The sequence below is a fragment of the Labrus bergylta genome, chromosome 13, assembly GCF_963930695.1.
Source record: "Labrus bergylta chromosome 13, fLabBer1.1, whole genome shotgun sequence".
NCBI classification, from domain to species: Eukaryota; Metazoa; Chordata; class Actinopteri; order Labriformes; family Labridae; genus Labrus; species Labrus bergylta.
Window position 1 is genome coordinate 2,816,510 of NC_089207.1, and position 10,935 is coordinate 2,827,444.

Genomic DNA, 10,935 nt, shown 5'->3' on the forward strand with positions numbered 1-10,935 from the left:
TTTTTTTAGTCCAGTAATTAGTCTGACAAGCAGCTGGCACACCTGTTTTTAAATCACCGATATGGATTAGATGATGATTGTTTTCTGAACCCTGGTATGAAAGTTTAGAGAGAGTTCACAAAGTAACAAAGTCACAAAGTAATTTGCAGTTGATCAGTTGTTTACGCCCTATATAATCATTTATTTCTATTTAAATTATAATTTGTTAAAGGCTTTATATGTGATTTTTTTTTTGAGACTCCACATTTTTTCCAGAAAGGAATTCTGAATGTTTGTTTATTTATTCAGACATTTTTTGTTTTCTTCATGTGGTTATAACTTATTAAATAATATAAAATATTTCGCTCTGGTTAATCAGGAACAGTCAGACATTGATAACAGGGAGGAGGGTTTGTACTTTGTACTGTTTGAATGTCACGTCGTTCATATTTTCTAGGAAAGAAAAGGTGAAAATATTTTGATTTATTTTCTGATTACATTCCGTGCATGTCAGTGTCTTTGAGTCTTAGGGGTAAAAGTTCCTAAAAGAAAAGGACCACCAGAGGACGCAGCAGCAAATCTATTCAACCCACAAAGCCCATCCCCTCCTCCCTCCTCCCTCCTCACTCCTCACTCCCTCCCTCCTCACCCTCTTTTCTATTTTGCCCCCCCATCAAGATTACTGAGCTTTGTAGATCCGGAGGGCTCGTCTTGTTTACTACACCTCTTCAGATGGGACTGTACAAAACCATCTAAACTGGTCAGGACTGGTCAGACTGGTCGTCCTCCAGCTCTTTACCACTTCAACATCTTGCTAATCCTTCGTCGCAATGTGTAAGTAAGAGGATTGTGTCGGGGCTAAAGCGATACAACCTCTGCATCAGCTAACGGGGAGTTCACTGTCTGCATGACATTCCCACCAGTGTGTGTTTTTTGATATCACTATTTTAAATAATGTTTTTTATTGTCGGTTTAAATGCTGGACAGTGGACGTTTGACTAACCCTAACCTAAAGTATGACCGGTATTTACGTGACGTCTATAAAAATGGAAGTCTGGTTACGTCAACGTAAAGAATGTTTACGGTCCCTAACCGTTTATCACATAGGTGTTTATGAAATCTGCTTTTAGGGAAAACTTAAGACGAATATCTTACGACGGGTTTTTTTCTATAAGGAGAAGACTTTAGATAAGCAACGGTTAATTAAAAGGTTAAAAGGCAGCTATGAAAAGTTAACGGTTTTTTATGTAAAATGAATCGTCCGTGTACTTTCCGTTGTAGCTATTTCCGGTTTGATTATTTTCTTCTTTTTTTTTTTTTTTTTTAATCTGTCAGACGACGCCCTCTGTTTACCTCTGTTTTTTCCCCGACATCTTAAATTACAAACGGTTGGTTAATAGCTACTGTGGTTGAAAAGAAAAATCTGAATTGGATTTTGTTTTGAAATTTAATTTTGGATTGAAGTTGCTGGTGTCCTTAATTTGGATTTCACAACTGAAATTGCAAAAATGAATTATCTTAAGTGATCAACGTTAAAAAAAAACCGACGTACATTATTAATGGCATGAGTCCCAGACTCTCCTTCTCCAAGCCTCCCTAGGTAGCTTTTATTTCCTGTGGGCAGATTAACGTAAAGTCAATTTTAACTTAATTACAGATGTACTTTGGTCCAAAGCTCATTCTGGATTTATGTATGAATGTATTCCTTTGTGCGTTCATTCTTTGAAATGGCAGTATTCATTCTGCAGCATCATGTGCTGAGGAAGAGATGATGCCATCATCGCCGTGGTGACCGCACAGAGAGAAACAGGGCCTGATCATGGGAGACAGAAGGAGGTCACCATGTGCAGAAATCTTTCCAACTATGCCCTCATCTTCCTCTTCGTAGCCCTCTCTGGCCTCATCTTCCTGCTGCGGAACATCCACACTGTAGAGGTGAGAAAAGAGCTTAGACTGATGAGTTTAATGTCTGTTACATTGAAGGGAAGTTGATGCACATAGGTACCTCATAGAAGTTCTAATGATACTAAACCTTTACTTTGAAAGTGAGCAGAAGTACCACCTTGAAACCTTGGTGATGTTTTATGGTGCTTGGTTGAAGATTGTCCTGGGGGGGCGGCGGTGGTCCGGTGGTCTGTTCCCAAGCCCCATGTGCAGAGGCTGCGGTCCATGTCCCGGCTTCAGATCCGACCTGTGGCTCCTTTCCTGCATGTCATTCTCTCTCTCTCTCTCTCTCTCTCTCTCTCTCTCTCTCTCTCTCTCTCTCTCTCTCTCTCTCTCTCTCTCTCTCTCTCTCTCTCTCACTGTCCTGCCTCTACAATAAAGACAAGCATGATGTTACGTGCCATAGTTTTGTTTGTCTTTTCTCTCTCTCCTGTGTGTGCTCCCCAGGTGTTGCTCCTCAGCCTCAGAGTGCCCAGCATCACCTGTGGCTAATTATTAATCAGGGGCATACTGTAAAGAGCAGGAGAGGAGGCTGCCAGCTGCCAGTGGGTCGTTGGACTGCGTGTGTCTTTGATGAGAACTTTAGTGTGATCCTTCTGTGGAACCTTTGTGTTCTGATTAAGGCTTTATTGTTCATATCTTGAGTGTTAGTTTTGAATTGGCTTCTCTTTTGTTTTGTGTTTTTTTAGAAGAAGCTTGTTTTGTGTTGCACATTTTGATTTAGTTGGTTAATAAATCATTTTAAACTTTACTTATATTTAGTTCCTATTTCTTTTCACTGGGTTTTAATTGATTGTTACTCCCCTCATCCCCTAGCCATCCTGGGGATCATAACACATGAACATGACTGTAGTAGATTGTTGACCAGGCAACAGAGCTGCTTTCCCTGGGGGGGAATACACAGACACAAATATCAAAGTATACAATCTTGATGGAAAAAATTGAAGACAGAATGGGAGCTTAATGGAACAATCAATCCAGAGGATTCACAGGCTTGAGCAACAAAGCCTTCACTTTATCATGGAGGCAGACTCACAAGAACAAATCTAAAGTACAATATTCCCACAGCATAGAGTGAGCCTTTTTCTTTCTGCTGGAAAAAGGATGAGAGCCTTACTTTTGGCCAGATAAGTTAGAAAGATGGCTGGTTTCCCTGCTCAGTGAAACCTCAGGTGAAATGGAGAGGGGGAAGGGTTATCATAACCCTTACCCTAACCCTAACCCAACCCTAACCCTTTCTCTTTGTTTAATATCTAACCAATGAAAGAAGCCCAAGTCATTTCCACTACAGGATAACACTCAGTCCTTTTTATTTTTGATGATTCCCATTTTGTCCAGTCGGCAAACAGACGTCTCTCCAACTCTCAGTTTGGTTCTGCTCACAGTTTTGCCTGTTCATTGGAAGTTTGTCCTTGCAACTTTTGCCAAGTTCTTGCTGATGGTGGGTTCATTTTGAATCCCTCTAAATATTATAACAAAGAGTCACTCTAGACCTGAGATAGATACTTTATTGATCCCGAGGGAAATTCAAAGCATCCAGTAGCAGGTTACAAAGACGTGACATGAAACATTTGTTACAAATTAAACCACAAAACCGACGCCCCCCCCTCTCATACATACATGTTAACCTGAAAAAAAGATTTAAAGAATCCCCCTAGATGAATCAAACTTAAAGTGTTGTTTTTATATGTACAGTAATGTTTAAAAACATTTAAGATAACATTTGTTTATGATTTGGTACATTAATACAAATGGACTGATTAAAGAAGGTCTTGATGGTGCAATCTGTGGATCACCTCTAAACTCTTATCTGCTCCCTTCCTCTTCAGAACTGGAACTGTCACACTGTCTCCGCCCTCTACAAGCTCCAGAGCAGGATCCAGTCCTCCTTCATCCCGGTGAATCTCCCCACCTTTCATCACAACCGCACCTTCTGTGCCAACTTGGGCCAGAAACCGTCGCCCGAAGATGAACTGGAGGAGCGCTACCTGCTGGGCTCTATCGCCTGGCCCAGGCCTCCAGCTCGCTCTGCGCCGCCTGCCCTGCGACAGACGAGCGACCCCGTGCACAGCCTGTTCACCATCCTTCCCACTAGGGAAGGGAGGGCGTGGCATGTGGGAGACCAGCTGGAAGTCCTGGTCCAAATGCACGACTTCCAGGGTCGGCCCAAGCACTACGGCGGGGATTTCCTTTTGGCCAGGCTGCACACCCCGGAGCTGGGAGCAGGTGTAGCGGGTCAGGTGCTCGACCACAAGAATGGATTGTACTCCGCCCTGTTCCCGCTCCTCTGGTTGGGGTCTGCACAGGTGGAGATAACGATGGTGCATTCGAGCGAGGCCGTGGCCGTGCTGAGGCGGCTGAGAGAAGAGCGGCCGGATCGGGTTTTTTTTAAGAGCCTGTTCCGTCTGGGCTTCCTGTCCGAAACGACTCTGTGCAACATCTGTCTGCCTCCAGACCAGCAGCCCCTGTGCAACTACACAGACCTGTACACAGGCGAGCCCTGGTACTGCTACAAGCCCAAGATGCTCAGCTGTGACACCAGAATCAACCACGCCAAAGGAGGCTATCTGAAACACCTCATCACCAACCGAGAGGCGCTGCTCTTCCAGAGGTCTGCAGCATTTTAACGTTTAAATATGCAGATAAACATCAAACATAAGTGTTCTTTAAATAAAATATAAGAAGTAATTACAAATATATAAAATAGAGCAGTGGTTCCCAAAGTGGGGGTCGCGAGATACTGTTAGGGTGGGTTGCAAGATTCCCTCCAAAAACATGTAAAAATGGTTTAAAATTGCATATTTCACCCATTCATTTGAAAATCTATACAAAAAAAGTTGTTTTTTTACAAGAAATTACAAAAATAATATGATGGTGTTTGGGCTATTGCGTGGCCTAGTGTTTTTAACCACCTCCAGGGTCCCTAAGTGTCTATCAGCGTTATATTGGGGGTCGTGGGCTGAAAAGTTTGGGAACCCATGAAACAGAGTATAAGAAATCTAAAAACACAAAATGTACAAAAGGTGCATTATCAAAAGTCCAGTGAGCGTTAATGTAACACATAAAAACAGTTTCAGCCTTCACATTGCTGTACTGCTCTCTGACTCTGGGGCTGGATGAGAGTCTGTGTTATGTTGGGGGGGGGGGGGGTGGGGGGGGCAGGTAGGGACATTGATCATGAGACTGACAGCTGAGGGGAAAAAGCTCTTCTTGTGGTGAGAAGTTTTGGCCGCAGACTCTTACCAGAAGGGAGAAGGGACTTGTGTTGTCCATAAATAAACTGGCAGCTGTACTTTGTTTTCAGCCTTTGCACTTTGAGTACTAATTAACTTCTGCTATATAAAAATATTCCCAAAACGACACCATTATCTTCGCTGCTTGAGTTCCTTTTATAGGCACTACAGTGCACATCTGTTTAAGGGAATTATGTTCCTGAATCAAAAATAAGAGTCTGCAGCGGTGCAGCCATGCCTGCATCGCTGTGAGGCTGTATGCAGGGTTTCATTAGACTATGGTGGGGGGAACTGAAACCCTCTAGGGAGAAAAATGAATACATTTTAAAGTTAAATGCATCAATTTTGTGCAAACTTAAAAGGTTAAAATGTTAGAAAAACTTTGTTCTCTTCAAACAATGTTGTGCTCTTTTAGTGCACAAATTGTTAAAACATGAAATCCAATGCCCATGGAAGTTAAATGGCTTTAGGCTTGGCCCATAGAGACCCTCAAGCAGGCAGCCATGTGCTCTCCTTGCAGCCTTTTGCGAAGGTCAGATATGACATGAAAATAAAAGTAACATACACTTAGCTAAATATGTGTAAATAAAAAGTGAATTTGCAGCATACTGTTCCTATTTCTCTTTCAGTTACTATTATCGCTCCTCTCCAGTTCCAACCTCTTTGGATCGTTTCTCTCATTTCTTCAACATGCTTCTATTTGATGACGTCATACTATTTGCAGTGCAAAAGCATATTTTATTTATTAATTGTTATGTGTGTATATGTCATCGGTGAAATCTCTGAGTAACACAGATTTGCTATAAAAGTATGAAAAGCAGGTTGTTGTTTTTTTTTCATCGAATTTGCTGACAGTAACAAATGTAAAAAAAAATAACCTGATGAATCCTTCTTGTTTTATGTCAGTGGTGTAAACCTCAAAGTTGCCATTCACGCTTCAGGAGCCGACAGGATCAACGTGCTCCCTCGCAGGAAAGGTACAGTACACCTGCAGACTTTGTAAAGACAACTTTTGTAGTTTGTGCATCATTACAAGTACATGGATGCTTTGATTCATTCAGTATATTATTAACTTTATCCAAACACATTTCTCCTTTAATCTCAGATGAAGTGGGGGCTGAAAGCAGCAGTGTGAAACCAGATCCTACTAAGTTTGCACCGTCTGGATTTTATTACGCGGACTCCTGGCGGCCTTTAGGTGGCACGTCGGTGCGCCGGTTCAACGACTCGTCTGCCATCACTCAGTGTTTGAAGAACAAAGTGGTCAACATGTACGGAGACTCGACAGCGAGGCAGTGGTTTGAGTACCTCACTGAATTTGTTCCAGGTGAGTTTATTATTTATTCTTTATTATCTTTGCTTATATTTTCATGCTGTGTATTTTTTCTTATATTTCTTTCCAATATATAATATTAAAATCCATTCTCATGTCATCCTCTCTAGAATTATTTTTTTTTATATACTTTTATTGCAATACATTAACATTTCCGATCATTGTACTTACACATATTTGCAACATTTTTTTTTAATATATATTTTTAACACCCAGTGGTGATAAGGAAACAATACATAGAAATATATACACAGTATGCAAATTCAAAATATAACAGAGGCAGCATCCAGCGCGAGCTTCGTGCCTCCTTTTTACAAGCATATAGTCAGGTTAAGCATACTGTTCAAGAAATAAATAAAAAATTAAAATTAAAAAAGAAGTAGAAAAGGATTAAATGAAGAAAAAATAAATAGATAAATAAACAACAACAAAAAAAAATACAAAATAAAAAAAAGAAGTAGAAAAGGATTAAATGAAGAAAAAATAAATAGATAAATAAACAACAACAAAAAAAAATACGAAATAAAAAAAAGAAGTAGAAAAGGATTAAATGAAGAAAAAATAATTCGATAAATAAACAAAAAATAAAAATAAATACAAATACAAAAATAAGTGTGCGTCATCTCCTGCAGATATTTACATCTAAGATTGTATGCGTGTTTGCACATAACCAAGATCTGTCTATATCATGTTTTTTAATTGTTGTTTATTTCCTCTATAGAATTAAAGGAATTCAACCTGCACAGTCCTAAAAACGTGGGGCCCTTCATGGCGGTCGAGAGCACCAACAACATCCTTCTGAAGTACCGCTGCCACGGCCCGCCCATCCGCTTCTCCACCGTCACTGCCAGCGAGTTGCGGTACGTTTCCAACGAGCTGGACGGCCTCGCCGGCGGTCCCGACACCGTGGTGGTCCTCAGCATTTGGTCCCACTTCAGCACATTTCCCGTGGAGGTTTACATCCGACGGCTGCGACACATCAGGCGGGCGGTGTTGCGACTTCTGGACCGAGCGCCGGGCACGGTCGTCGTCATCCGCTCGGCCAACCTCCAGGCTCTGGATCAGGAGGTGAGCCTGTACAACAGCGACTGGTTCTCCCTGCAGCTGGACGACGTGCTCAGGGCCATGTTCAGAGGACTCAACGTGCAGCTGGTGGACGCCTGGCAGATGAGCGCGGCGCACCACCTTCCTCACGCCCTCCATCCCCCTGAAGTCATCGTCAAGAACATGATAGACGTGCTTCTGTCTCACATTTGTCCCGAGGAAAAAAAAAGCCCACAGACATAAAAGATCAGTGATGACAGTGGACCCTCTTCTTTAAAGGAAACTCAGACATTTCTTAGTTAAAGGCTTTATATGTGATTTTTAACACTTAAATATAGTAGAAATCAAGAATATCCTCTGAAAATAACTCTGTGAGTCATGACTGTCTACAATGGGTGTAACACCCGAGTCCCACTGTCTGTGATGTTTTCAGAGTTTTCAGAGTCCTATCTTCAGTTTGTTTACATCGCCCGGACGGCCGGCTGACTCCTCCCCTCGTGTATAAAAGTTGTTTAATTGAGGGACTAGAGAAAAGAAGAATAACATACTGTACTCACTGCTTAACTGTGTTTCTAGATCACGCTCATTTCAGGTAAATTTACATGCAGTGTGAAGATACCAGCATAATAAAGATCGCTAGCATTAGCATGCTAACACAACAATGCAGCGCGAGTTGTTTTGGTTTCATGCTGGTGCTCAAGGGCGACATCTGCTGGATCAAAAAATCACATATAAAGCCTTTAAAATAAGTGATCAGTTCTTCATTTTTAGTAGAGGGTCGAAAAATAAAACTCCAAAGCTACAAACCCTTTAAATACCATCTGTACTGAGAGGTGTGCTCAGACTTCTGGGACTGATCTCTGTTTACCTGCATTTTACTCTTTCATTTCAATCCAACAAAACAAGTGTTATTCTGAAAACGCCAAAGAGTTTGGCAGACTGATTGTTCCTGCCCATGTGTTCCTGTTGCCAAAGTGTGGAAGTGTGCTTTATCTTTATCAAGTCACAGTTTAACTTGATATTTATGGACTTTTTTTGTTTTGTTTGCAAAAGCTGAAGACTCAGTGAGTTCTTGTTCCTGAAGCTGCTCTTTGTTTACAACAGTGTGCTCCTCTGATCAGCATATGATCCCTCATGCTGTCTGTACTGATCTCTTTGTCACATCAGGCTTTTTAAAATGCAGCTTCTGTACATTTTTTTTTTTAAACCCATCCGTATGCGATACAATCTTGGCTTTTATTCTATTTCAAGAGTTTAGATGAAATATAATGAAAAAAAAAAACGTTTATTTAACAGATAAGTAATAAATGGTTTAAAAAAAAAAAAAAGGTGCATTTGTTAACGGCCCTTTACCTTTTTTTTGTGTGCATCTTTTACGCCCATCCACAACCGCTAAAGCACACAAAGTGTTTTTGGAGAATTAAGGCGTTTTAGTATTTTTTAATGGAAAAAGGAGGTGATGACGTAAAAAAAAAAATACTAGATCTTAAAGGCTTTATGTGATTTTTCACACTTAAATATAATATAAATCAAGTATCTCCTCTGAAAATAACTCTGTGAGTCATGACTGTCTACAATGGGTGTAACACCCGAGTCCCACTGTCTGTGATGCTTTCAGAGTTTTCAGAGTCCTATCTTCACTTTGTTTACATCGCCAGGACAACCGGCTGACTCCTCCCCTTGTGTATAAAAGTTGTTTAATTGAGGGACTAGAGAAAAGAAGAATAACATACTGTACTCACTGCTTAACTGTGTTTCTAGATCACGCTCATTTCAGGTAAATTTACATGCAGTGTGAAGATACCAGCATAATAAAGATCGCTAGCATTAGCATGCTAACACAACAATGCAGCGCGAGTTGTTTTGGTTTAACGCTGGAGCTCAAGGGCGACATCTGCTGGATCAAAAAATCACATAGAAAGCCTTTAAATGAATAAATCTTTGGCAACTCAAGCATTGAGGAGCATTTTCAACTTTTTGAATCTGACATCATTTAAAGCATCTGGCTGTTTGTTTATTCTTTTCCTCCAGGTCCCTCCACGTTGTTCCACTCCTCCGCTGTCTCTACCTGTCGATGTCTGTAACTAACAGATCAGCCTTTCTGCTAAATGTACACTAACATCATTAATGCTTGTGTGTATGTGTGCGTGTGTATGTGCTGTCCAAGCAACTCACACATTTACATTCAAAGGTTACATCTAAATTCTTGGTGCTTTTTTTATAGCCATTTATTTAACATTGAGCACCAACTGTTTATTATCCTCCAAGTGTGATGGTGGGAAGATGGTAAAGTGGCTTTAAGTCTTCAGATCTGTTTGATACAAAGAGAAACTGTGCCTATTTTTATGTTGTAACTGTACGTCACTGACTGTGATCAGAGGCTGACTATAAAGAGACTTTGTCATAACTTTTAAAAAGAAGCGTCGCTGTCATGTTTGAGAGTATTTTACTTTCATCAAATGTGTGCTCTTACTATTCAAATGAGTGGCTCGTGACTGTTTGGAAAGCTTTTCTGCAGATACATTAAAGCAGTGAAAAGAGTCTGAGATGGAGCTGGGTGATTTTATCTGTATGATATTTAAATCACCAAATGGGCCCGTGAGAATCAGTAGAATTAAGATCAGTTCGATCATGCTCTTTACTTATCTTTAAATCTATTGAGAGACAACAGTTGTGACCTAAACAAGTGTAAGATATTGACCAATAAACAGTATGCACAAAATAATATTAAAAATTCACAATAATTATTTTTTAAACATTGTTTGCTTTTCTTTTCTAAACCTGTTTTTTTTTTTTTTTTTAGATCATAGCAAAAATATAAACTTGATAATTAGAGAACTGCATTGAGATTCACAAGTGTCTATTTCCCTGAGCAGTGGGAGTAATGTGCCTGCAGGAATATAATAGATTTATGTTATAGTAATGCCTTTAACACTAGAAAGACCAAGGCAGTCATTTTGACTGTTTTTTAATTTTGCAATGTAATAACTTACTTAAAATAAAACCTATGTAACTACAGGACCATGACTTTTCCTAAATGTGTCTATATTTTATTCTAGCATTGTTATTTTATCAAAAACACAAAACACAAAAGAGTTTTGAGTATTTCTACCTTGAAAGTCCATAGTGGTCATATTGACTGCATGCATTATAGCCAGTGTATCATTTCGGTATTCCCTACTTTTTCCCACTCTTGAAGATAGAGGTGGGAAAAATATCATATCATGATTTTTTTGGGGCAAAATCACGATCACGATTTTTTTCATACTGTTCTTTAGACTAATTTGTAAGTTACTGACCAGTTCAACCAAACTTATTTCCCTGTATAATGTTTTTAAATGCACAAAAACTGTGCTGACAAGTTTCATCTGTTTGAAAATCATCTTTGTAGGAGGTCTGGAG

General features: G+C 40.1%; 1 protein-coding gene across 2 annotated transcripts; it reads left to right on the forward strand.

Moving 5' to 3' along the window:
* Positions 1-617: 617 nt before the first annotated feature.
* nxpe3 (neurexophilin and PC-esterase domain family, member 3) lies at positions 618-10,551 on the forward strand. Of its 2 annotated transcripts, none has more exons than XM_020648765.3 (6): positions 618-813; positions 1,714-1,914; positions 3,753-4,534; positions 6,063-6,133; positions 6,262-6,483; positions 7,211-10,551. In XM_020648765.3, the coding sequence occupies exons 2-6, from the start codon at positions 1,822-1,824 to the stop codon at positions 7,774-7,776; spliced, it is 1,734 nt and encodes a 577-aa protein (XP_020504421.1). In that variant the 5' UTR covers positions 618-813; positions 1,714-1,821; the 3' UTR covers positions 7,777-10,551. The 2 variants fall into 2 exon arrangements, with proteins under 2 accessions (XP_020504421.1, XP_020504420.1); XM_020648764.3 differs by having other exon boundaries at positions 1,728-1,914.
* The last annotated feature ends 384 nt before the right edge of the window (positions 10,552-10,935 follow it).

Excerpts from the sequence above, each read along its gene's own strand:
- nxpe3 (XM_020648765.3), top strand. The coding sequence starts at position 1,822 with ATGTGCAGAAATCTTTCCAACTATGCCCTCATCTTCCTCTTCGTAGCC. Across the intron at positions 1,915-3,752 it reads GGAACATCCACACTGTAGAG|AACTGGAACTGTCACACTGT; the intron begins GTGAGAAAAGAG and ends CTTCCTCTTCAG. Across the intron at positions 6,484-7,210 it reads CCTCACTGAATTTGTTCCAG|AATTAAAGGAATTCAACCTG; the intron begins GTGAGTTTATTA and ends TTTCCTCTATAG.